Raw genomic sequence first — 27,446 nt, 5'->3', positions numbered from 1 at the left:
GTTTCGGTGGGTTTGAGAAGGAACGAGCTGAAGAAGTGGGGTGACAGGTGCAGACGTCTTGGAGTGAACGGGAACCGGCTGAAGAGGCGCACTTGGGGTGGAGGGAGTCTGTTTAGCCAGGCTGTGGAGCTGGCGCCTGATGGCTGCCGGGAAGGACCTGGTGCCAGGGAAGAGCGAGGCAGGGGCAGCTGGCAGAGGGAGGCCCGAGGGGAGGCGGACCCGAGGCTCTAGGCCAGGACCAGCAGGCCGGGGAGTCAGAGGAGAGTTGCCTGGGGCCCAGGAGGCTGCACTGCAGAGGCCTCTGCATGGGCTCCACATGGGCCACTCTCCTCCCCCGGGTGTCTTCACCCCCAAGCTCAGCCTCTCCCCCAGGATCTCCCACACCCTGGCTACTCCGCTCCAGCGCCCAGCCCAGACACCCCTTCTCCCCAGGTACCACTGCTGGCCTGGCCTGGCGTGAGTCATTGGCCGCCCTCTCCAGGCGCCTACTTGGTACGCACGCAACCGGGCCGGATTCCCGGGCCTGCAGCCGCTCCTCCCGCAGACCGCGGCCCCGCCCCCAGCCGCACCCACCAGGTTCGGCTCACTCCCTGTGAGGTGCGTCACCATTGGCTGACTCCTCTCTTGGGTTCCGCCCCACACCTCCGCTTCCCCGATTGGGCCAAATGACTGCCCCTCAGCAATGTTGCCTGGCAACAGGGAAGGGGCGGCTCTCGAGAGGATCCCGTGGGCTGCTGGACCGGACCGGACAGCACCAGGAAGCCCGGCAGGGTAGGTACCGGGGCTGAGGTTCGCAGTGAGCTGACCTGGAGGCGCAGGCCCAGCTGAGTGGGGGGACTGGAGCAGACGGGTCCAGAGTAGGCCTGGGCCCTGCTCCTCCCTGGCCTCCCACGCCTCTCCAGGCCCTCGGGTCGGGGGAGGGAGAGGTGAAGGCTGCGGGGAGGTGAGGGGTGGGGACAGCGGGGCGGGATGGAGGGAGGGTCTCTTGGGGGGGATCAGAATCATCCTGCACCTCCCGCTATTCATGTGGTCAAGGTAAGAGGGTGGCGAGGTGCCTCCCCCAGGGCCAAGGCCAGCCGTGTTGAAGGGGGATTCAGAGCCTGTGTAGACGCGGAAAGGGAGCGGTGCCTCCACGGAGGAGGCGAGTCTGGGGTAGACATTGAAGTGTGTGTGGAGGGGGTTTTCCTTCTTGTATTCTGACCACACCCATCTGGGCTTTTCCAGGACAGTGAGCTGATAACTGTTCCCAGGCCATGTAGGTGGCCAGCACAGGACAGGTCACCTTCTGGCCCACAGGAACTTCTTGCCCAGGCTCAAGCTGCCCCTTCGCAAAAGGGCCTCTGGGCTCTGAGACACGGACAGGACTTTGAAGCCTGTCCAGATGAGGCAGTTGGAATCTCCCCAGCTTGTGGGGGTACGGAGGGCCCCTTGTGTGGCTCTAGGGATGCGGGGCGCTTGGAGTAGAGAGTTGGGGCTTGGCAGGCAGGGTGGGAAGCAGCCATGTAACAGCCTGTTGGAGAAGCTCTGAGCAGGAGGTGACTAAGCCATTCCTAGGATACTAGTGGGAACCTTGGGGGCCATCCTGCAGACAATCGGTCCCTGTCCACCCCTCCATCACAGAGGCAGAGCAACCTTCCATTTCTTCCAAGCAGGGCAGTTTCTCTTGTTCTAAGACAAGAACTCAAGGAGCCATTCTCTGTTGTCTTGGGCCCATTATTCTGTCTCTGACCTCCAGTAAGCAGATCAAATGCCCTGGGTTACCTTATTTAATCTTCTCAACCTTATGTTAAAGAAATTAATTAATGATGCTTATTAAAAGCATATTAATTATTCAAGACCATTGCAATGGGTATAGGGACCACAGCAATGGGATTTTGTAGTAAAGGAGAGAGATTGGGCTCAACTCTGATTATAGCATGGGCAAGTGGGAAGCCAGGAAGCAGGGTGGGGATCAGTGGATGGAAAATGACTGAGGAAACATCAGGGCGCTAGGGTGGATTCTGGGTAAGCCTACCTAGCAGATTGTTACTGAAGGCAGGCCAGGGTGATCAGACATCACCTAGGGCAAGCTCGTCCAACCCGTGGGCCATGTGTGGCCTCAGGTGGCTTTGAATGACATCCAACACAAATTCATAAGCTTTCTTAAAACATGAGATTTTTTTTTTTACCATATATGTAGATATATGCACTTATCAGTTATTGTTAGTGGGTTTTATGTGTGGCCCAAGACAGTTCTTCCAGTGTGGCCCAGGGAAACCGAAAGATTGGATATCCCTAACCTAAGCATTAAACCTGGTTAGATAGCGAGTGAACAGATAATGGTGATCAAATATCAAGGATGAGTGGTTTGGTGGGTTTTTGTTTTTTTTGTTTTGTTTTGTTTTGTTTTGTTTTGTTTTGTTTTGTTTTGCTAAAACCAGATTTTACAAAGAGGTACGCAGATGGGCCCAGGAGCCTGACTAAAGTCTGGTCAAGCAAAAAATCTTGGTCACTTATTATGGGCTGCTGGAACTTTTGTTTGTGTTTTTATGAGACAGAGTCTTGCTCTGTCACCCAGGCTGGAGTGCACTGTTGTGATCTTGGCTCACTGCGACCTCTGCCTCCTGGTTCAAGCGATCTTCCCACCTCAGCCTCCTGAATAGCTGGAACTATAGACACACGCCACCACACCCGGCTGAGGTTTGTATTTTTGGCAGAGACAAAGTCTCACTATGTTGCCCAGGCTGGTCTCAAACTCCTGGCCTCAAATGATCCTCCCAAAGTTCTGGGATTATAGGCTTGATGATGGAAAGCTTTCAGTCCCTGGCAAGTTTTCTCAGTGTCATGGGACTTTCAGAGTACACCTGGGTACATGGGGTGGCCTCTTCTCTGCAAAGCTGTGCATAACACAACCCTACATTGGCCTCGAGACTTCTGTGGCTTCCCTTGTATCAAGTTCCGCTTCCATTTTGTTCCGCTGCCCTACATCCTCGGAAGCCAGGTTTTCTCACCTTCAGCCCTACCGATGTCTGGGACGGACACTTCCTTGTCGTAAGGCCATCCTGTGCACTGTAGGATTTTTAGCAGCATCCCTGGCCTCTGCCTGCTAGATGCCAGCGGCACTCCCCTCCCCCAGTTGTGGCAACCACGCACTTTTCCAGTCATTGCCAAATGCCCCTGGGGGACGAAACTGCTCCAGTCGAGCTCCACTGGTACAAGCAACCTTGATGTGCGCTCTCAGCACCAGCACCAGCGTGCATTGTCTTTTTTTTTTTTTTTTTTTGAGACCGAGTTTCACTCTTGTTGCCCAGGCTGGAGTGCAATGGCATGATCTCGGCTCATTGCAACCTCCGCCCCCTGGGTTCAAGCAATTCTCCTGCCTCAGCCTCTCAAGTAGCTGGGATTACAGGCATGCACCACCACGCCCGGTTAATTTTGTATTTTTAGTAGAGACGGGTTTTCTCCGTGTTGGTCCAGCTAGTCTCGAGCTCCCGACCTCAGGAGATCCACCCGCCTCGGCCTCCCAAAGTGCTGGGATTACAGGCGTGAGCCACCACACCATTGCCATTTCTTTATCTTGTCTGGCACGGGGCTCTCAAAGGAGACGGGCTGTCCTTGAGCCGTTCTGAGACGTGTCTCTTCACCAGCACTCTGCAGGTACTAAGAATGGCAGTGCTGCGGACAGCGCTGTGTTCTTAGGGGCTGCCCACCTTCCCACCTCACTGGCACCAGCCCTGGGCTTCCTACTGGGGGCTCCCATGCACCCTCCTCTCTCCTGCTTGAAAAAGTGGCGTTGCCAGCCCGGGTCTGCGTCCAAGCCTTTCCTGTCATCTCCTGGGCCTGCCCTGGTCTGCGCCGCTTCTGAGCATTTCTGGATTCCTGTCCTGCCTGTTGGCACTTGCCCAGCCCTGCACCTTTCTCCCTGCCGTCTGGGGTTGGTGAGGGCTGGCCAGGCTGCACCCTGCTGCTGTTCTCCGACCACAGTGGGGGAGCCTGTTTCTGGCAGAAAGTGGGAGTTGGGGTGGGATGGAAGTGAGGGGCTGGGGGGAGTCAGGCCTGGGCCCCCTTCTGCTGCAGCCCTCTGCTGCCCTCCCCCACGTGCCCTGAGTTCCACCCTTGCCTCGCTGATCCCGACGCTCTTGCTTATGCCCTGTGCGTGCTGTTCCCACTTCCTGGTGAATCACCTGTGAGTCTCTGAAGACTCAGCTGGAATGTGACCTTTGGGACCTTTTCCACTCTTCACTCTTCTTGTTACACCCCCAGGCCACACCCGTCCCCATGCCCTTGTCTCTGTTTCCCCTCTTTTTTTTTTTTTCTTTTTTTTTTGAGACGAGTCTAACTCTGTTGCCCAGGCTGGAGTGCAGTGGCGTGGTCTCGGCTCACTGCGACTTCCGCTGTCCGGGTTCAACCAATTCTTCTGCCTCAGCCTCCCAAGTAGCTGGGATTACAGGTGCACAGCACCACGCCTGGCTAATTTTTTTGTATTTTTAGTAGAGATGGGGTTTCATGTCGTTGGCCAACCTAGTTTCGAACTCCTGACCTCAGGAGATGGTGTGGCCCACCTTGCAGGCTCTTCCAGTTGATGGAGAGGGTAGGTCTGCTTTGTTTTGGCTGCTTGGGCTGTGTCCCTACAGCACCCAGACTCAGCCGGTGCAGCCCCTCTGTTTCAGAGCTGGGGACAGCCCTCTGCCGCTGGACATTGAGTCCAGGCTGGAGGTTTTCCTTCTGGGCTCTTCTGCTGCTGCGAAACGTGAGGAGTGGAAGCGGTGAGATCAGATGGGGCATGGGTGAGCACCCAAACGGGGTCGGGTAAGCCCTTGTTTCCAGCCTGTCTGTGTAAAGTGCACCCCCATCCCCTTCCAAGGAGCCCCCCACTGGAGACTTCCTGTGCAGAGGGGCACATTAGCAGTGAGGCCTGTTAAAGGCCCATCTGCTTCGAGGATGGCTGTCATATAAAAGGCGGAGAAATAACTCGCTTTAGTGGGGGTGTGGGTAGATGGAAGCTCATGCTTTACTGATGGGATTATAGAGTGGAGAGCACTTGGTGGCCCCTCAGAATGTTAAACAGAATTACCATGTGACCCAGCACGTCCACTCCTAGGTGTCGACACTGGAAATTGGAACAGGGGGACTCAGGTACTCAGATGTTCATTGCAGCACTATTCATGATAGCCGGAAGGTGGAAACAGCCCCAGTGTCCATCAGCTAATGATGGATAAGCAAAAGGTGGTCCATCCATACAACAAAATACTAATCAGCCATAAAAAGGAGTGGAATGCTGACCCACGCTACAACATAAGTGGGCCTCAAAAACACGATGCTAAATGAAAAGAGACAATCACAAAAGGCCACACATCATATAATTCCATTTATTATTTTTTTAGAGACGGTGTCTTGCCCTTTTACCCAGGCTGGAGTGCAGTGGCATGATCATAGCTCACTGCAGCCTTGACGTCCTGTGCTCCCGCGATCCTCCCACCTCAGCCTTTGGAGCAGCTAGGACTGTAAGCACATACCACCGTGCCTGGCTAATTTTTACGTTTTTAGTAGAGATGAGGTCTTGCTATGTTGCTGTGGCTGGTCTCAAAGTCCTGGGCTCGAGTGATTCTCCTGCCTTGGCCTCCCAAAGTGCTCGGATGACAGGTTTGAGCCACCACGCCTGGCCATATAATTGCATTTATATGAAACGCCCAGAATACAGAAATGCATCGGGACAGAAAGTAGACGGGTGATGGCCAGGGCATGTGGGAGGGAGGAATGAGAGGAGATTGCTTGTGTACAGGGTTTTCTCTGAGGGTGATGAACATGTTTTGGATCTGTGAGGGTTGCACCATATTGTGAAGGTCCTAAATGCCACTGTACACTTTAAAATGGTTAATTTTATGTGAATCTCATCGCAATGAAAAGAAAGACCCTGACTACCCTGTTACCCCTTGAGGGTTTGAATTGTCATGGCTTGGTGCGGACCATGACTCATGCCCCACCCTAGTAGCATGGCCTTTCCCCCTTGGCTAAATACCTTGGGGGATAATTTACTGCTGCAGTGACTTTGTTTATCAAGGTGCCTGTGTGGGAGAAGGTCGTTTTCTCTCCAGCAGTCTCATTGACACTGGGTTTCCGGAAAAAGTCCAGGGCCAGGAATTAACAGTCACAGCACCTTACCTCTTGAGAGATTTTTTGTTTGTTTTCATTTCCAACCATGCTTTTTTGTTTGAATCCCCCGATTGCTTGACACTTGTCTTTTCCTATAATGAGGTTTGTGACAGTGAACAAGGCCCCAGGTCACCTGCTCTTGGTGCCAGTCTCTGTTAACGCTACCCCAGCGCCTCAAACAGATGAGGCTCACGGGCCGGGATCATACAGGCACGGTCAGTGCCAGGCAGGTCTTGGCCCTTTGCTTTGGTTGACTTGGTTGATAATCACGGCAATCTTCTGAGGCTGGGCTGTGACTCCTTCTGCTTTACAAATGGGGAGATTGAGGCAGAGAGTGTTTTAGTAGCTTGCCCAAGACTACACAGCTAGGAGGAGGCAGAGCCAGGATCACAAAGGAAAAACTTCCCAACTAGTGTGTAGCAGTATTCTCGAGGTGAGTTTATTCAAATACAGGTGATTGTTCAGCCTTTGATTTATATTTTCTAACTCTGGTTTTAAAGAATGAATATTTAGATTGATTAAAATACAGATTTTTTTTGTCCTGCCTTTGGTTATATTAGCTTGGGCACTATGTTCTCAAACCCAGACTTTGTGACAATTATGGGTGTGTTTCAGTAGGTCATGGGCGTCAGGATGGGCTTTTCCAGTTTTGTTTGTATCAGCTATTGATTTCTGTCACATCAAAACAATATTAGCTAGTCACGGTGGTTCACATCTCTAATCCCAGCACTTTGGGAGGCTGAGGCAGGAGAATCACTTAAGGCCAGAAGCTAGAGACCAGCCTGGGCAACATAGCAAGACCCCATCTCTACAGAAGACAAAAAAAAAAATTAGCCAGGCATCCTGGTGTGGTCCTGTAGTCCCAGCTACTCAGGAGGCTGAGTGGGGAGGATTGCCCGAGCCCAGGAGGTTGAGGCTGCAGGGAGCTGTGATGGCACCACTGCACTCCAGCCTGGTCAGCAGAGTGAGATTCCACCTCAGCAACACAAAACAAAAACAAAACCCAAAACCCAGTATTATGTAGCTCTGATGTGTTTTAGCTACATTTTGTGGCTATATCAGTATATATTAACTTGACCATATAATTCTCAACATTTATTTTCTGTGATTATTAAATTTTGATTTTTCTAATGTTGTGTCTTTTCCTTCTGCAGAGAATTCTGCCAGATATCAGGACAGATGGGGAACAGCAGAAGCCGTGTGGGGCAGAGCTTTTGTTCACAGTTTCTTCCTGAGGAACAGGCAGAGATTGATCGATTGTTTGATGCTCTGTCATCAGATAAAAACAGCCCGAATGTCTCATCCAAATCCTTCTCTCTGAAGGCACTACAGGCAAGAGTAACAACCCGTGGTTCATGTTTAGTTGGGAGCAGGGGTCTGCAAACTGTGGCTTTCAGGCCAGAATCTGCTTTCGTGTTTTTGTAATGGGATGGATGGCAACACTAAAAAGTTGGTTTTCTGTAAAGGGCCAGATGTGACCTAGTTTTGGCTTTGTGAGCTATGCGGTCTCTGTTGCAGCTCCTCTGCTCTGCCTTTACTGTGTGAAAATAGCCATAGACAGTGTCTAAACGCATCCCTCCCCCTTTTTGAAATCAATAGTCTCTTATCTGTACTACAGAAAGGAACCTGGAGTAGATAATGAATGATTCACACGACATTTGGGGACATTTCTAACTTGAGATGAACATCAGAGGAGATAGCCTGCCTCCTGTGTCTCTTGAACCACGTCCCTCCTGACTGCCCTCCCAGAGATGGGGAGACAGACGCGGTGACGGGTCTGCCCTCCTGGACTCGTCGGTCCAGGAACCATGACGTGTCAGGTGCACCTTTGCCTCTAGAATGTGTATGTGTTTGATGGCTAGGAATTTCGTGATATTCCTAACAAAATAATCACATTTTAGATTCAAGGCTCATCTTGCAGGGAGTTAAAACTGCCCATTTGCCCATGTTTTTCCCCGTTCCATGGGGCTCTCAGCTGCAGGTTTGAGTGCTTGGACTGAGGCAAGACACTGACAAGGAGATGCCGTCAGCTCATCTTCCTGGGAGTCCAGGCAGCCATCCTAGCAGCCTCCTTCCTCTTCTAGAATGTGCAGCATGGGAGCAGATGAGGAAACTGGCCAGGGAGTTACATCCAGTGAGCTGTGATGGAGCCACCACACTCCATCCTGGGTGACAGAGGGAGACCCTGTCTCAAACAAACAAACAAACAAACAAAAAACCTAAATTTAAATAAAAATGAATGAAAAATACATGCTGAGCCCAAGGAACATGGACAGGAAGTAAAAGCTGGTAACCCCTAATATGGAGACGAAATTAGCTGTACACAGGCATATGTTACATGTGTTAATAAATTCCGACATGCAAATGGCAGCTGCTAGAATCTAGAATGAAGATGATGTTCAAAGTAGAATGAAGCTCAGATGGTGGCCAGAGGCAGGAATGACAAGACAGGAGAGTTTGGAGGCAGGATGGGAGCAGATTGTGGGAGAGTCTGATGGCCAAAGTGAGCTACACCCAGGACGCTTAGGTGGTGTGAGGCCCTTCGGTGAGAGAACGTCCTGCATCCTGGTGATGCAGGAGCATTTGGGAGCTGACAGCAGCATTGTGAAGTGGCCGAGGTTGGTCTGGGCCCCCTACTTATTTTCCTGTGATACTACTGATACGGCTCACGATGAGTGGAAGAACACCAGGGTTTTTGGTCCTTATGCCAGTTTAGATAAAATGACATGGACACACGTGGAGTGGCTTTAAGGAGCGGAGAGTTTAATAGGCAAGAAGGAAGGAGAAGGCAGAAGGAAGAGGCTCCCCTGTACAGAGACGGAGGGAGGGGTAGCTCCAAAGCCAAAAGAAGAGGTCCTCAAGTGCGGTGGACACCAGCCAGGTATATATGCAGAGGCTGGAGGAGGCGATGTCTGATTTGCATAGGGCTCGGGATTGGTTTGACCAGGTATGTCATTCACGTAGCCCATGAAAAAGCTGGCCCTCCCACCCTAGCCTTGTAATAAGTAAATGCAGGGCACCATGGATGTTCTACACACATGGGGATATGTGGAGGCGGCCATGTTGCCAGGAACATGTGGGGAAAGGGCAAGAAAGCCATGGGAATCACCTTGGTGGATGGACCCAGTTTCTAATGGCCCGCATTTGCATATCAAAGTTTCCGGCCTGGCTCTAAGAGACGGGGCTTTACAAGAAACTTTTTCAGAGATGCTTTAAAAAATGAAAACTTCCCAAGGACCCCTTTTCCTCTCTATCTGCCTAAAATAATAACTCCTAGTAACCAAGTTCAACTTGTGCACTGTCTAACCGTATTTTTCTGCTTGTCCCCGGCAGAACCACGTCGGGGAAGCTCTTCCCCCAGAGATGGTCACCAGGCTGTACGATGGCATGCGGAGGGTCGACCTGACAGGGAAGGCAAAGGGACCCAGTGAGAACGTGTCCCAGGAGCAGTTCACAGCATCCATGTCCCACCTGTTGAAAGGAAACTCCAAGGAGAAGAGTCTCATGATTATGAAAATGATTTCTGCCACAGAAGGTCCCGTGAAGGCCAGAGAAGTCCAAAAGGTAGTGAGGCCGCGAGGCCCTTTGCAGCCTCCTCAGCAGTCTTGGTGACCATCGGTGGGGGGATGGAGGCCAGTTACACGGCACATGGAGGAGTAAACCAAAAAGTATTTGAGCTGGGTTTCAATTAATCGAAGTTTATTTTGCCAAGGTTGAGGGCATGTCTGGGAGAGAGTCCTGTGCCTTTCTCCAAAGATGATTTTGAGGGCTTCAGGACTTAAAGGGGAAAAGCAGACTGCAGGGGAAGGAGGGAGGGTCTGGTCCCATTACTGAATCCATATTTTGTTAAGAGGAAGGGAGCAGGTAGGGAAATAGTCAATGTGTGTTTGTCTTGCACTCAGTAAATCAGCACTTTACATATGATCAGGTGAGCATAGTCACTACCTGTGGAGATTTTATTTTATTTATTTATTTTTTGAAATGGAGTCTTGATCTGTCACCCAGGCTGGAGTTGAGTGGCACAATCTTGGCTCACTGCAACCTCTGCCTCTCAGGTTCAAGTGATTCTCCTGCCTCAGCCTCCTGAGTAGCTGGGACTACAGGCACACACCACCATGCCTGGCTGATTTTTGTATTTTTAGTAGAAACGGGGTTTCACCACGTTGGCCAGGCTGGTCTCAAACTCCTGAGCTTAGGTGGTCCGCCTGCCTTGGCCTCCCAAAGTGGTAGGATTGTAGGCATGAGCCTCCACGCTGGCCAGCTGTGGAGATTTTAAACCTTGTATCTGTAGCTCTCTGCTTAGGAACAAAGGGAAAGGCAGTTTCTTGCAAGACTCAGCTTTTAGCTTAATTTTTCCTTTTGGCAGAGTGAATTGGAGTCCTGAGTTTTTATTTTTTCCTGCTTTGTCTTTCAGAAATCTTTTGGAGAAAGGATTTTAGAGGAAAATGAGTCTCAGGGCTTGGGTTTTGTCTGATCTGTCATGTCCAGAATGGTTTATTCCTAGTCAGATATGTTTTTAGGTAAGCTCATTTTTAGCAGGTTGTGAAGTCTCATGTCCCATGAAGAAAAAATAGGGAGGAAGAGAGAAAAACAACAAACAAAAAAGGGAAGACAACACTGGAAAACTGATATAGGCCATATTACTCTGAAGTCCATATATCAGCAGGCAGGTACGAAAATGGTTCTGTATATAAATAGGTCGCTGTTACTCCAGAGTTTAAGTTGTCTAGCTTTAGTTCTCAGAGCTTTAAGAAGAGCACAGCTTATTTTTTAATGACTTCAAATCAGAAAAATGGGGGGAAAAAAAGGAATAGAAGGAAGGAAAAAGATTGAAATGTTATTTTAAAGACTTGTAGCCAGGAAAAAATTCTAGGGTTCAGTCCAAATTGTAGAAAATAATAAAAATTGACACTGGTCAAAGCTAGAATCCAATAACCAGTGTATATGGTTTATTTTGAAACATTTTTCTCTCTTCAATTCCCCACTTTCATTAAAGACAAAATCATAGTCGGACCAACTTATTTGTAAAATAAGTTGTAGTCTAATTATACTTAGCTTGATTATTTTGCATAAAGTGCAGCAACAGTAATAATTTGCCATATAGACACTGACTCTCTTTGTTTGAATTATCTTTGCTAGAACTTTTCCTTAAGGAGTCTGAGATTAGACATTTTTATTTATTTTATTTTATTTTATTTCATTTTTTTAGATTAGACCTTTCTAAGAGCTCCAAGCCTAGCCAAGAATTTATCTGTGCCTGTGGATACCCATGTGACTTGGGTGAATTCCTCTCTTTTTGAGGTCCCAAGAAAACTTGGAGTATTTGGGCCTGTCAGAAAGTGACATCCTTTACTTACAGATCAGGACCCTGTAAAGGACAGTGTGAGGCCAGTTTGTCCAGTGGCTTTTATCAGCTCTACAGGTCAGCTTCATTTTCTCAAGGTAATCTGAAAATGCTGTTCCAGTCAAAGCCTTCATGAAATAACCAGTGTTTCCAATTATGTCCTGTTATAAAAGAAAACAGATTCTTATTGAATGTATGCAAATAATTATATTGCCATAAATTAAGAATACTCACAAATAGTTTCCAAATTTTAGAGAAATTAGGTAGACAGAAAGGGATTATGTTTTAAATTTTGCTCACTAGAGTATATTTTAATTGTTGAAAGCTGTAAATAGCTTAAAAGAGAAAGTTTTCTTGACTCTGGAAAAAAAACAGCTGATGTTGTAAACAAAATGTCATAAAAGATTATTTCGGTCATCTGTTAGTTCGGTCCGTGCAATTAACTTCTTGCTTGCTTGATATTGGATCGGCAATCCTCATGAATACATCAGCCCCCTATGAGTCCTGGAAGTTTTCCTTTCTATTCCAACAGCACAATCTCTAAAGTTATCAGAACCGATATTTAAGAGTACTCCTCAGAGTTTTATAGCTGACTATAAACTGCCCTATAAAAGGATCAAAGTAAAACAATTGTGGATGTCAAAAGTCTTAGAACAGCCATGGTTAAAGACAGAATTGACAAGGAAATTTGGGTACTTCTCTGGCATACAACAACTTTACATAATAGTAATTACTACTGATAACATATACTAAGACACATCAGAATCACAGGAATCTCATACAATTTTGGAACACATACTAATAACACACTTACATAAATGTGGTCCAAAGATGGTTAAACACCATTTCATATTTGACAGTGCTTCCTGTATGATTGCATTATACCAAGTAAGCCCAATATGTCTCCCTTGGAGCTCAAGGGACCTAATACCAAAACAATAATTGAAGTCAAAAGGACTGAATTTCGAATTTGATTCTGGAAAGTTTGTCAAATATCAGAAGTTTAAAGCACTTGATATAGGCCGGGCGCAGTGGCTCACGCCTGTAATCCCAGCACTTTGGGAGGCCAAGGCGGGTGGATTATCTGAGGTCAAGAGTTCAAGACCAGCCTCGCTAACATGGTGAAACCCTGTCTCTACCAAAAATACAAAAATTGGCCAGGCGTGGTGGCACACATCTGTAGTCCCAGCTACTCGGGAGGCCAAGGCAGGAGAATCACTTGAACTCGAGAGGTGGAGGTTGCAGTGAGCCAAGATTGTGCCACTGCACTCTAGCCTGGGTGACAGAGTCAGACTTCATCTCCAAAAATAAATAAATAAATAAAATAAAATAAAATAAAACACTTGATATCACAAAATAAGATCACAGGTCATTGTAAAATAAGTCATTTAGCCAAAGTGCTAACTCAAAGGTTTTGAAGAAAAGGGTAAAAACCTTTATTTTTTTTGAGAGAGGAGACTTAATTTCCCAAACAATAAGCCCTAATAAAGACAGTATGAGGCCACTTAAATCTCTGTCAAGTCTTATAAACAAATCTATTAAATTTTAATCATCTTGACCATAAGACATAATTTGTATAAACCTTTTTATAACCTTTTATAATTCTTTAAATGAAAAAGTGGGTTATGCTCCAAGAAAACCTTGTTAATCTGACACAAGGACCCAGATGCTGGTGTTGGATCAGTGTATGTTTGATATTAATATTTAATTTACAGAGAACCTCTGAACTAATTTTCTCTCTCAAAATCGGCCCTTAGAATCTCATACATCCACCTCTTCCACAATAGTCCCTGGGCCTAGAGGGGTTAAATATTTTAAATTTCAGGCCCTGTGTCTCGTGAACACAGTTTGATTGCCATCTTTTCCTGGGTCTCAAAATGAGGCTTTGTTTTTCAGTGTTGAAGATGTAGCAGGATTCAAGTCCCTTTTAGCCCTAGGAATCACAGCCCTGTAACTTAACAGCAAAAGGACTTTAAAAACAATACAAAATGTTACATGGATATGATAACCTTAATTTAACAAAATTTAAATCTGTTTTCTTTTTTCTTTCTTTTTTTTTTTTTTGAGACGGAGTCTTGCGCCTTCGCCGAGGCTGAAGTGCAGTGGCGCGATCTCAGCTCACTGCAAGCTCCGCCTCCTGGGTTCACGTCATTCTCCTGCCTCAGCTTCCCAAGTGGCTGGGACTACAGGTGCCTGCCACCACGCCCGGCTAATTTTTTGTACTTTTAGTAGAGATGGGGTTTCACCATGTTAGCCAATATGGCCTTGATCTCCTGACCTCGTGATCCACCTGCCTCGGCCTCCCAAAGTGCTGGGATTATAGGCGTGAGTCACCGTGCCCAGACCTTTTTTTTTTTTTTTTTTTTTTAAGACAGGGTCTTGCTCCATTGCCCAGGCTGGAGTGCAGTGGCACAACCTCAGCTCACCGCAACCTCTGCCTCCCAGGCTCAAACGATTCTCCTGCCTCAGCATCCCAAGTAGGTAGGATTACAGGTGTGCGTCACCATGCCTGGTTAATTTTTGTATTTTTAGTAGAGATGGGGGTCTCATCATGTTGGCCAGGCTGGTCGCGACCTCCTAACCTCAAATGATCTGCCCACCTTGGCCTCCCAAAGTTAATTTTTGTATTTTTAGAAATATAGTTTCACCACGTTGGCCAGACTGGTCTCGATCTCCTGACCTCAAGTAATCCACTCGCCTTGGCCTCCCAAAGTGGAGGGATTATAGGCGTGAGCCACCACGCCCAGCCCCCTACTTCCATTTTTGATTTAAATAATTTGAATTGTCTCCCTTTTTTCTGTCAGTGTAGCTAAAGATTCTTCATATTTTTGTTGATCTTTTCAATGAACCAACTTTTGGTTTCATTAAAGAGTAGCTGTGTAGTAATAACTTTTTTAGACAAAAATCAGGTAACACAGTAGAAAAGCAAGCAGCTTAAGAGCTGAGAGGAACTGGTCTGTTTATAACTTTGGGGTTCTGTAAAGAAACAAATTTCTCTCAGAAACGAGTGTGGCACCTTCTCTGTTTTCTTTAAGGAATCCCAGACTGTTAGACATTATTTTAGGTCCTTCATACAGCGGAGGGTGGCAAGAGGAAGGAGAGACCCGCAGAAGCAAATGGAGAAAAAAATTCAGTTGATTGAGAAGGAAATAAATCTTCTTTTTTCTAAAAACAAGACCCTAGGAGAGACAAAAAGGCATTATGTCCCTTTAAATACACACACACACACACACACACACACACACACACACACACACACACACCTACCTTGATTAGCTTTTAATTAAGCTGACTTTAACCATTGAGCTCTTTAAAAAAATCATTTTAAATCTTTTACTACCGTATTTTACCTGGGACAAAAATGACTGGTATTTCAAAAGTAACACAAATATCACACCAGAAAGGATTTTGATGTAGGAACCAAACTCAGGCTGTTGAGGTAAAAAAAAAAAAAAAAAAAAAAAAAAAAAAGAGGCGGGGCAGAAACTTAGCCGCCCAGCGAGAGTGTGGGCGGCTGCCCTGGGTCTTTCAGTTTGGGCCTGGCTAGTAAAGGTTATGGAAATAAAGCCCCTCAGGTAGTCAGAATGTTTTTTTCCTTTTGGTGGCCTTGCTCTTTCCTTCTTTTTTTTTTTTTCCCCCAGCTATGGGAATTTAGCCAATTCAGAGGCCTTGTTTCCCTATAATTTGGAACGTTCCCTCGGATTTGACCAAGTCAGTCAGGTAGAGTTGATCAAACCAAGTGGGAAAAAGACTGAAACAATAAAAACAGAAGCCACAAATAAAAACAGTTCAGCAAAACAAACACACGCTCACACAGTTTGTACAATTACTGAGTGCTCTAATGGTAAGGAGAAGACCATTGGTAAATGAAGACCAGTTGGTTGTTACTTTTAAGTTTTAGTCATCAGGAGAATTTTTAAAACAAAACCCCAATTCAGCTACTTTCCTAGGAGTGGGGCCCAGGCTGCAGACTGCCCTCTGCCATCTTAGAAGCAGGAAAACCTCCAACTCCCCTTCCCTGTTGGAAGCGAGCTGCAACTCCAGAAAGCAGTTGCTTGCCCTCTATCATTATGGAAACAGGAAGACTTGCCTTCCTTTTTGGAAGCAAGTAAAACTCAGCAAAATAAACCTTAGATCTCAACCAAATTTGGGGAGATCAGGGATTTTCTGGAGGGGGTAGCTCCTGGGCCTCAGCAAATCATCCTGTTGGTTTGAGCAATGAAGACAGCAGGCATTGTGGAGCTGTCCATCCTCGGGGAGTCCTAAACCCCAATACTGTTGGGATGAGGTCAGAACTCCTGGACAAAGGCTTTGGGAAAAGTTCTAGGCCAGTCAAGTGCATCATTAGAAAAACGAGTAACTACATACATTGCATGACCTTTCCCCACATTGTGGCCCATCATAGTTGGCGTTAAAGAAAATTGCCCTTCTCCATGTGGACATGACATAGGTCTCAGGATATGGTGGAACTGTTTTTAATGGTAAAATTGTGATCTTAAAGTTTACAGAGGATCTGGTTGGCTCTGTGGTGCACGTGCTAAGCCACAGACAGGAGCTGAGAGGCTGGACTGGGAAGGAAGCCCCAGGACCCGCCCCCCGGGTGCAGGTGCTGGCTGCTCAGCTGCTCTCTGAGGTGAAGCTGCAAGGCAAGTGTGCGTGGACTCGGTGATTTAGGTCTTTTGCTGTAGAGCGGTACCTCCTGTCTCCATTACGGTAGCTGTGTAGTAAAGCTTTGAAACCAGAATGCGTGAGCCCTCGAACCTTCTTCTAGGTTTTCTAGTTTGTTGGCATATTTTTAAATAATCCTTATTTTCCCAAAAGCAATAGGGATGTCCCCACTTCCATTACTGATTTAAATAATTTGTTTCTTGTCCCTTTTTCCTCTTAGTCTGGCTAAAGGGTTTTCACATTTTTGTCGGTGCTTTTTGAAGAACCAGCTTTTAGTTTCATTAATTTTCTCTCGTCTTTCTAGTTTCTGTTTATTTTCCCCTAGCTTTTATTTTCTTCCTTCTGTTTGCTTTAAATTTGTTTGGTCTTCTTTTCCTAGTTTCTTAAGATAGAATACTAGGTTATTGATTCGAGATCTTCTTTTTCAAATAAGCATTTACACTTGCACATTTCCCTTTCAGCACTGCCTTCGCTGCATGCCATAAGTTTTGATAGGTTATGTTTTTATTTTCATTGATCTCAATATTTTCTAATGTCCCTTAGGATTTTTTCATTTGGCCTATTGGCTATGTAACAGTGTGTTATTTAATTTCTCCATGCCTGTGAATTCCTCAAATTGCCTTCTAGTATTGATTTTTGATTATATTTCATTATGTTTAGAGAACATACTTTGTATTATTTGAATCCTTTAAAATTTGTTGATGCATCACTTATGGCCTATAATATGGTCACTTCTGGATAATGGTTAAAGCACATTTGAGAAGCATGTGTATTCTGTTGTTGGGTGAGAAGCAGTATATATTTAAATTTAATTGGGATTTAAAAAAAAAACCTTGTGGCAAATCACTTTGCAAAGCAGACTTACTTTATAAATATGTTGCCCTTTTGTTTTAAAGCCAGATTTTAAAGTACAGCTTGAAAATAGGTTATATTTCAGAAGTTAGTTCAGATGAGGTATTTGGAACTTGGAAAGAATTTTACAAGTAAGTATCAGTAATTCGTCTTATGGGTAAACCGTTCATCCGTCTAGAATTAGTATGTTTTAAAAGAAGAGTCATGAAAATAAAAATTAAAGTTTTCATTGAAGTAGAGAAAGTTAATTCAGACGATTAAAATTATCCTTAAGATTTCAAGTAATATATAGGTAATGAGAAATGAAACTGTTTGAAAAATAAATAGAAATGATAGGAATTTTGAATTATCAGAAGTTGGGAGTACTTTTACATTTCCTGCTTAATAAAACGGGCCTGAGTTAGACAAAATATTTCAGCTTAGTCAAATTTTCGCTAGGTTGGGAATTATAATCTCTGTAAATGGGGCCTTTGTGTCAGCAAGAGCTTAAGACGTAAAAGCTCCTCTGTTCCTTGTAATAACCGAGCGGGGCAGGTTCTGGCCTTACCTCCACTTTACACCTGAGGAAACTGAGGCACAGAGGTCCAGACCTTGGCAAGGTCATGCTGTTCCTGAGCTCGGGTTTGAAGCCAGCTGTTGGAGTCCCAGGTGTGTGCTCCCACGCTCTTACTGTCACCTCCACTCTTAGTGGGTGAGGGATGGAAAATAGGGCTCCAAGTGCTGTGTGATTAAGCCTGATTAGTGGCGAATGAAACCCGCACTTCCCAGATAAACTGCAGGAGTCCCAGGAAGTGCCCTACTAGCCCCTTGACTGGCTGGGAACAGTCCCCTTCCAGTGACCTTGGCAGGACTGACGCCCTTGGATGAGCGGCTCCAGGTGTAGCTCAGGCATTTATTCCAGCCCCATTGCCAGGGCACTGCCATCTCGAGGGGTTCTGAAATGCTGCTTGGAGAGGAGAGAAAAGTGTTGAAGTCGGATTGTTTATATCAGTGCTGGCCAATAGACAAAGCAAGCCCCATGTGAAATTTTCACTTTTCTAGGGACCATGTTAAAAGAGTAAAGAGAGACAGGGGAAAACTGATTCTAATAATATGTCCTAAATTCAATTTTGAAATGTAATGAATATGTAAAAATTGAGATATTTTACATTCTTTTTTCATACCAAATCTTTGAAATCAGGTGTGCCTTTTACACTGACGGCACCTCTTAATTCACACGAGCCCTGTTTTGTGTGCTCAGTAATTGCATGTGACTCGTGGCTCCCACACTGATCAGTGTGGGTTTAGATAGTAGCTAAACGGTGACATAACAGCCCCACTAATGCTGACCATCCCCTTCCCCTAGATGGCAAGAGGCTTCTGGGGCCCCAGTGGCTGGACTATGACTGTGACCGAGCCGTGATCGAGGACTGGGTGTTCAGGGTCCCCCATGTGGCCATATTCCTGAGTGTGGTCATTTGCAAGGGCTTTCTCGTCCTGTGCTCGTCTCTTGATCTGACTACCCTGGTCCCTGAGTGTCAAGTGGACCAGGGCAGGGGTTTTGAGAGCATCCTGGATGTCCTCTCTGTCATGTACATCAACGCCCAGCTGCCTCGGGAGCAGCGGCACCGCTGGCGCCTGCTCTTTTCGTCTGAGCTCCACGGACACAGCTTCTCTCAGCTCTGCGGCCACATCACTCACCGGGGGCCCTGTGTGGCTGTCCTCGAGGACCATGACAAGCATGTGTTCGGTGGGTTTGCCTCTTGCTCTTGGGAGGTGAAGCCTCAGTTTCAAGGTAAGACTTGGTGACCTGAACCTTGACGAGTGGCACAGCACGGGCAAAGAGCTCTGGAGAAAGGGAGAGGGTGGGGGTGCTAAATAGGGCTCTCCCATCTTCTCCAAGTGTTTCTCTAGATGCAGTCGGGGCGATAGGAAAATGTGATGCTGCTCTGTGGTGTTTATCACATCAGAGTTCTTCAGGACAGGCCGTGTGACCCCCAGTTTTCAGGTGAGGACACGGGCCCGGTTATTACACGGTGCCGGGTCTATAGGGCGTGGGAGAAGTCAAGCCACAGATGCCTCCGAGGGGACCAGGAGATGGTAATTGGTTCAGATCGGACATTTTCCTTCCCTGGGCCTTCCTGCCCCTGCCCCCACCGCCACGCGTTTGCTTGTTGGAATTTGGAAGCTTTGTGCATGACCTTGAATGCACTGGATGAAAGGTTCTAAGTAAATTATTCTCCTTCCCTCAAGGAAGAATACTCTGATGAAAAGAGTCCTTTAAAAATATTTAAAACATAGGCCAGGTGCAGTGGCTCACACCTGGAATCCCAGCATTTTGGGAAGCTGAGGCAGGAGGATCACTTGAACCCAGGAGTTTGAGACCAGCATGGGCAACATAGTGAGACCTTGCCTCTATCTTAAAAAAAAAAAAAAAAAAAAAAAAAAAAAGGCTGGGCACGGTGGCTCAAGCCTGTAATCCCAGCACTTTGGGAGTCCGAGGCAGGTGGATCACTTGAGGTCAGGCATTTGAGACCAGCCTGGTGAACGTGGTGAAACCACGTCTCTACTGAAAGTACACAAATTAGATGGGTGTGGTGGCGCACGCCTGTAATCCCAGCTATGTGGGAGGCTGAGGCATGAGAATTGCTTGAACCTGGGAAGCAGAGTTGCAGTGAGCCGAGATCATACCACTGCACTCCAGCCTGAGCAACAGAGCGAGACTCCATCTCTAGATGGATGGATGGATGGATGGATGGATGGATGGATGGATAGATAGATAGATAGATAGATAGTTTTTGAAATGTTTACAGACGCGTCGCCCATCAGTGGGCTGTCCTCTGTACTTGAGAGTGGGCCACCATCCCCAGGGTTTGCCTTTGGCATTCCCAGGTACATCCTGTATCTTACCCCGCACCTCTGGAATCGTCATTTCTCCACCAGGCAGAGGTTCTGAAGGCCGGGAACTGTGTCCGGGTGGAGTTGCCCTTGCAGGAGAGCTTTCAGCGGAGGCTAGGTGGCATCTGGCTGGAACAGGTAGCAGGGGTCACCAGGTTGAGGGTTGCGCACCTCTATCTCCTAGATCGCATTGTTTCTAGGGTTTGATTTATATCTAGGTTTCAGGATGTTCTAGATCTTTATCTTAGTTCTGGGAATGGTGGGAATTCTCCCCAAATCAAAGTTTCCAGGTGCCAGCCCAGGGCCGGCCCTGCAGGTGGGCCTTTCTAGAGACAGCAGCCTCAGCCTTGCCACGGCCACTCTCTTCTGCACACCCACCTTTCCCTGCCTCCATGTCACAGGCATAGGGCATGTGCCCACCAGCCCAGCCTCGGGCTCCGGGGAAATTACACATTGCTCTGCCTCACTGCATGGCTGAAGGCTCAGCTTTAGGATATGAAAAGACCCTGAGCATCCTGATCAGGGTAAAGCTGCTGCTCCCTCCAGAGCCTTTAATGTTAATTTGAGATGGACTCTGCTGGCTCTTTATGTTTTATTAACAAGCAGACATAATCTTGCTGAAGCATATGGGAAAAATGCAGTGGCCAAGTTTTCAAACTTTCATTCTGTTGCAGTACGTGTCCATACTCACGAAATAACAGCAGAGGGCAGCCTCACACCACGCATGGTACAAATCCGTGGACTGTGGGTCAAGTTCGGAGAGCGTGCTGTCCGCTTGTCCTGGAAATAATGACCTCTAATATCTGAGACTTTAAGTGATTTAATAGCTGTGGGGCAAACAAGGCAAATGCTGGGGAGGGTGGCCACCTCCTTGAATACAGAGGATATTTCCCTGTGGGGTAATGTGGCTTCGTAAACCTTTTTAAAGGACTGTTTTCATCAGAGTGTTTTTGCTTGAGGAAAGAAGAATTGATTATACTTAGAGCCTTTTGGCTTGTGTCTTCTGTGCAATCGTTGAAAACGCCCAAGGCTTTGGATTGAACACAGGATTTTGAGTCCCAGCTCTGGCCCTGGGCAAGGTGATTGATTCATTTTCTGGGCCTCAGCTCCTCAGAATTACACGAAACCATGCTGTGTGGGCAGGCAGCTCCTCAGCGGCCGAGCGTCAGGTGCTGGTGGCCGCATGCTTGGGTACTGTTTTATGGGAATGAGATAAGGAGTCCTCGCTGTTGGCGTCACTTTGTTCCGCAGATAATCATAACTCATCAGGTCCTTGCCCTGTATCCTGGGGAATGATGCTTCCCCCTCCTGGCTTTCCCTATGGAGAACAGCCCTTGGGGGTGGACTAGGATCTGGGCCTATCGCAGCTGAGGCCTGAACTCTGTGGCCCTGTGACCTTGCTCCGCAGCAAGACAGGCTCAGGATTGCAAAGCAAAGGGCCGCTTACCTGAAGTCCAGTGCGGGAGAGCGGGGCGGGGTCAATGCAGATGGGTGTGACCCAGCTGTTCATGGCGGCGTCTAAACCTGCCCTCAAGCCTCTGGGGCTGCTGAAACCCAGTGAAGCAAGCCTGAGTCTGTAGCCCAGAGTAAAGCCCTTCTCTTAGCTGGTTCCAGTGGAACTTTCTAGCCTAACTATCCTCCTTCCTCCACCCGACGCTCTCAAGCCCCACTGTTCCCTTCCTGTCCCACACCTTGTCCTCATGGGATCCCTTCTCCATGGGGACTCTTGCCCCAACCAGCTCTGTTTCAGGGCCTCCCTCTTGACCTCGGAAGCTGCCTCCCAGAAGCCTCCCAGACCCTGATGGCAGAGGCCCTCCAGCGATCTTTCTAGATTGGAGGCCTTGGGCGGTGTCAGCCCACACTCTACAGACTGAGCCCTGTTGGCTTGCCCGGGGCCATCGTCCTCTTCCAGCCTCCTGGTCTTGGTGCCCCCTTCTTATCTGCGTTCCATCATGGTGCCCCCAATTTGCTTCCTGTGACTTCTTTCCCACCTGATGAATAGCCCAACCCCAAATTCCCATGAGCTTGTTTCTCTGCAGCCTTCCAGCTTGTTGTGACAGTTGTGTATGCTGGTGTCAAGGCAGGCAGCCCTTCCGGCCAAGTCCTCAGAACATGGTGGGAAGTGTCCCTCGCTGGGAGCTCCGAGGACGAGGCCTGGCCTACGGCCCTGTCCCCAGTGCTGAGGTGCTTATGGAGTGAAGGAGTCTCTGAGACTCGGGACCCATAGTTTCCAGAGTTTTGACTGGTACCTTTCTTTTAATGGCCTGTGTGCCCACCCCATGCCTTTGGGCGAGGGTAGACTACTACCTTTCGTAGGCCGTGCCCCTGGGGACAGCTCTGCAGCTGCAGGTTTTCTCTCTCTGCATGGTACTTTCTTTCCGGCCGGGGTCAGCACTACGCAGCGTCACTTGCCTGCTCAGGTAGGCTGTGCTGGAGGCCTCAGTCTCTGCGGAGTGACCGCCTGCCCCGTGCTCATAAGCTAAAGGAAGTCTGCTCTTTCTGGCTCGGATGTGCTTGGCCAGCCTGAACTGATTCCAGCAGACAGTGGGCAGAGTTCTGATCTCTGCTCCCCTGGCCAGAGCTAAAAGATGTCCCATTCCTTATTAGCTGTCCCTCTAATCCCTGCATCCCCAGCTCATCCACCTGGGTCCCTAGCAGCTTGTCCCAAACCCTGATCTGCCGACACCTGGACATGGGTGAGAAGGGTCTTGGCCGTGTTCCTTCCTGAGCTGCAGCTTACCGGCATTTCCGGCCTGTGGGACCGGCTCAGACACCGACCCTGTTTGTTTTGTTCTCTGGCTACTTTCAGGGGACAACAGATGCTTCCTGTTCTCCATCTGCCCCAGCATGGCTGTGTACACACACACGGGCTACAACGACCACTACATGTACTTGAACCATGGACAGCAGACGATCCCGAACGGACTGGTGAGCCCAGGCAGAGCGTGGTGGTCTCGCCTTGGTGATGTCCCCCAGCAAAGGTGTCAACCCTGAGGCTCAGCTCCACAGATCAGGGCAGGGCGCGTGGCATTCAGCTCCTCACGCACACCGTGTCCAGTTCTTTCTGTTTCCAGGGCCGGTGCTGGGGGCAGTGACAGCTGGGCCAGGATTTCCCTTAGAGAAGGATGTGGCCCCTGCTGGGGCTTCTCAGTGGTTTGTGTGCAGATGGCACACTTGGCCCATTTTTCTGGCCCTCAGATGATTGGTTTGTAGCCTTTGTGGCTAGGGATGGTGTCAGCGCCAGATCTGTCCCTGCGCGTCGCTGGCCTGCCTCATACGTGGGAGTGCTGGACCAAGGGGTATGGACGGCCAGCAGCTCATGAGACAGCATGTGGGGCCCCAGTTGGGGTGACCGTGGCTCCTGTCCAGCCCTCGCTTCAGCTTGGTGACATGGCACAGGAAGCAGGGGGAAGCGGGGGAGGCCTAGGCCGGGTGCAGGGAATGGGTGGGCACGGGTCCAGGCAGGCCCAAGGGCAGGAGCTGGGGCAGCATCCACGCCGAAGCTCAGCTTGCTCCTGCCAGCTCCCCTGCTGATTTCTTTCCTCTGCTGCTTGACAGAAAGCTCTTTTCTTTTCTTTTTTTTCTTTTTGAGATGGAGTCCACTCTTGTCCAGGCTGGAGTGCAGTGGCGTGATCTCGGCTCACTGCAAGCTCCGCCTCCCAGGTTCACGCCATTCTCCTGCCTCAGCCTCCCAAGTAGCTGGGACCACAGGCGCCCGCCACCACGCCTGGCTAATTTTTTTTGTATTTTTAGTAGAGACGGGGTTTCACCATGTTAGCCAGGATGGTCTCAATCTCCTGACCTCGTGATCCGCCCGCCTTGGCCTCCTAAAGTGCTGGGATTACAGGCGTGAGCCCAGCTGACAGAAAGCTCTTATTGGGAAAATCCAGCCCTGTGTCTGCAGAGCTGAGGGCAGAGAAGGCTGGTCCGCTAGAAGGACCAGCGTCCTTCCCAGGCTTACCACACTGCTGCCCTGGAGAGACGGAGGGGCGTGCCCAGGCCACGTAGAACACCTGGCACCTTCTGGAAAGGGCGGTCTGGTGGCGGCAGGAGTGAGGGTGCCAGCCTCACAGGCAGCACCCGGCAGGCCCCGGTCATCGCTCGTCCTTGGCCCTGAGAGAGCGGCTCCGCGTGTCAACTCTGGACAGTGTGCTCGGGTCTCTGGTTGCCCAAGGTCAGAACTAGGGCGTGCCAGGTGTTCCAGGCCTACCAGGGACCAGAGGAGGTTCTCTGCAGGGCGAGATTGAACAGCTCACAGCCCAGCCATGGGACTGAGGGTGGAAGGCACAGGGGTTCGCATCCGCCTCCGGGTCTGCCTCCGCATCCTGTAAGCCACACACTCGGAGCCGAGTTTCCCAGCCTGTCTTGGGGTGAGGATCGCTGCCCGGAAGCGGGGCACTGGGGCCCCAACACAGGGGCTTTGCAGTGTCAGCTTCTGTGTTCACCTCTCCCCTTACCTTAACTGGGCGGGGCCCTGGGCCCTGGAGTTCTCTTTCTCTATATATATTTAACATTTTTAATTCTCTGATGTCACTTGTGCTTTCAGCCAGCAAATCTTCTTGAGAAAGAGCCATGGGGTGGGTGTCTGGAGACATAGATGACTGTTCTAGTAACTTGGCATGGGATGCTTCAATGGCAGTAATTGATATATTTCACAGTTAAGGAAAACAAGATGATGGCATTCACCACTCACCCGCCCCTGTCTCAGGCTGGTACTTAAGGCGAGAGGCTGGCTTGTGGTATTTGATGTCCACAGACCCTGAGGAGTTGCTGATGCTATTCTCTGTCCTGGCTTCCTTTGCAGGGTATGGGGGGGCAGCACAATTACTTTGGGCTTTGGGTGGATGTTGATTTTGGGAAAGGACACAGCAGAGCCAAGCCCACGTGCACCACGTACAGCAGCCCGCAGCTGTCGGCTCAGGAGAACTTCCAGTTTGATAAGATGGAGGTGTGGGCGGTTGGAGACCCCTCAGAGGAGCAGTTGGTGAGTGGAGCCGTCCTCTGCATCCCAGGATGGCGCCTTGAGCCTGGGGGCCTTTCTGCATTTTCTTACCATTACCCCTTTACTCTTCTGTCTGCAGATAGTTTATCCCATATTGATCCTGGTAGCTGATGCTGGCTTGGATGCCAGGAGATGCATGGCTGGAAGTCTTGTCTGGGATTTGTGGGTGGTTTAGTAGAGCAGCCCTAGGAAGGGGGGTTCCCCAAGTGCGAGCCCAGGTGGCCCTTCATTCTCTCTGCCCACCTGCAAGAGGAGGAATGTCTAGGGTTCCTTCTCCTTCCCTGGTTCTGCACCTGAGTTGCTGTTGGCCCCTGAACCTCCTGTAATACCTCCTGCCCACCCAGCCACTGAATCCCAGAGTGGGAGGGGCCTTAGGGGGAACCGGAGCCTGATTCCACCCAAGAAGGCTGGAAAACTAGCAGGAAGCTGCTGCCTGTTGTTGGGCCATCATGGAACACACCCACCCTTTCTTCTCTTCTCAAGGCCAAGGGCAACAAGAGCATCCTGGATGCGGACCCTGAGGCCCAGGCCCTGCTGGAGATCAGTGGGCATTCGCGCCACAGCGAAGGGCTCCGGGAAGTCCCGGACGATGAATGAGGAGCCGCCTGAGCCTTCCTGGAGCCAGGACCTGGATTCCTCTGGGTAGAGGGCACCGCCTGCAGCCCCTCTTCCCTCCCACATGGTTTAACTGTAATAGCGTGCTGCACGGGTCACAGCCAGGTAGTCCCACATGTGCCAAGAAGACGCCCTCTGAAGTCATGTCCTGACTCATGCGTGGATCTCCCAGAAATAGATGGTTTTTAAGTTTTCTTTTTTGCCCTACAGGGTCACCCTCAGGATCTCTCTGAGAAATCTTGTGTCAAATTAGTAACTCAGTCTTATACTTTGTTCTTTTTTACCAACGAAATCCTAAGCAGCTGAGACCTTTCAGACCCCCGCTGGCATTAGGGAATTCTGCTGGCATTAGGGAATTCTGCTGGCATTAGGGAATTCCGCTGGCATTAGAGAATTCCGCTGGCATTAGAGAATTCCGCTGGCATTAGCATTGCTGGGATCTCAACTTCTCTATTGAGGAGGGGGTTCCTCCCGCTGGGGTTCATATGGCCTCACTCAGGCCATCCCTGTTAGAAGGTGGTACCTGATGGTCTGTTCTGACGGGTGAGGGACAGAGGCATCTGGATGAAAATCTCGACGCTTTCTGGGAACAGCTTCCAATGGCATGGGAGTTCTGTATTTAAAAGCATGAACTGTGTATAAAATGGGGAAATGGAGGCAGGAGACTTTGAGGTAACATGGTCTGGTGGTGGCGTGAGTCCTCAGAAGGTATTTGTAATAAGGTTCCACACCCAGCTCTCTCAGCTGTTTTTAAATGAATGTGTGTGAGGAACAGATGGGAAAGTTGGGAGATCTGTCTACAGAGAAGCAAAGTTGTGGTTCTCTTGCCAACTTCAAAGTGAGGGACATTGGGCACCCTAAGTTTGGGAACTTGGTTGATAAATACGTATATGGTCCATTCCATAAATCAGTGGTGAGTGACTGGCCTGGGTTCTAGATCTCCAGGAACCAGTGCCTGAGTCACAGCCGTCAGTGCAGCCATTTGCCCAGGGCTGCTCCCGAGGGGGATGATGGGAAATTCAGCAGTGTAGACTCACTTTAAACAAGCTCCAGTGATCCTGAAATGCTGAAGATCGTGTAGGTGGGTTGTGGGGTCAGCAGAGCTGCCATCTGCCCACGTCTGGAAAACAACACACGGTGAGTCACTGGTTGGCCATGAGATCTCCCCACTTAAAGGTGCTGCGAGCTTGTCTCTAAGATATATACCTCTTCCTTTTGTCTTTTGCTGTAAGCTTTGACCTTTTGCAGATCTGATGAAAATACAACCTCTTGTTGTATAGTTTGCCTTGATTATAAGCCATCATAAATCGAGCTCTTCACATTTTTGCAGGCCTTGCATTTTCTACTGTGAGGTTCATCAAACCTTCCACTTAGCAATAGCCCTGATTCAGGCACTGTCTGAGTGCACGCTCAGACAGTGTGTGGAGGGGCAGGAGCATGATGCAGACAAGGACTTAGTCATAACTGATTTTCCTTAGCCAGTTTGTAATGGCTTCTGGGGAACATTGTGAACTTCCTACCTGACATGTTGGCAGATGTAGAATATTAGGATCCTCAAGCATCTCTACTGTAAGTCCAAAGAATTTAGGTTCCTATTGTTACTTTGTTTTGGAATGTTTTTTTATAAAAATGAAATTAAATACCTCACTATTAAACTGCCATGATGCCTCAGTTAAAAAAAAAATTAAATGTCCGTCAGTGTCTGTGCCTTGGTGACCATTCATTGCTGCTTCTGCCCAGGCCGCCGCAAAGGTTAGGACTTTGTCCACTCACATGCTTTCCACCCTGAGCTTGTTCTAAGGAGAGTGCAGATCACGAGTGCACCTGCTTCCAGGCAGTGCACTTAGAGAAAGGGCACTGGCCCGGGCTTGGGAGCCTGGGGCATGGAGCTCTCTCTGTGGGCTTCTCTTGGTGCACGGTCCTGCCTCTGGACACTCAAACCTTTTTAGGGTGTGT

The 27,446-nt window shown here is 48.8% G+C and overlaps 1 protein-coding gene across 2 annotated transcripts; it reads left to right on the top strand.

The window, feature by feature from the left end:
* Positions 1–647: 647 nt before the first annotated feature.
* On the top strand, positions 648–27,193 carry MEAK7 (MTOR associated protein, eak-7 homolog). Of its 2 annotated transcripts, XM_055100525.2 has the most exons (9): positions 705–771; positions 2,538–2,679; positions 7,287–7,464; positions 9,466–9,696; positions 15,978–16,122; positions 18,342–18,770; positions 22,683–22,801; positions 24,678–24,857; positions 25,359–27,193. In XM_055100525.2, the coding sequence occupies exons 3-9, from the start codon at positions 7,312–7,314 to the stop codon at positions 25,470–25,472; spliced, it is 1,371 nt and encodes a 456-aa protein (XP_054956500.2). In that variant the 5' UTR covers positions 705–771; positions 2,538–2,679; positions 7,287–7,311; the 3' UTR covers positions 25,473–27,193. The 2 variants fall into 2 exon arrangements, with proteins under 2 accessions (XP_003820910.4, XP_054956500.2); XM_003820862.6 differs by lacking the exon at positions 2,538–2,679 and having other exon boundaries at positions 648–771.
* Positions 27,194–27,446: the final 253 nt, after the last annotated feature.

The sequence above is a fragment of the Pan paniscus genome, chromosome 18 (assembly GCF_029289425.2).
Source record: "Pan paniscus chromosome 18, NHGRI_mPanPan1-v2.0_pri, whole genome shotgun sequence".
Taxonomy (NCBI): Eukaryota; Metazoa; Chordata; class Mammalia; order Primates; family Hominidae; genus Pan; species Pan paniscus.
Note: the sequence above shows the minus strand (reverse complement) of the source record. Positions and strands in the feature narration are given on the sequence as shown.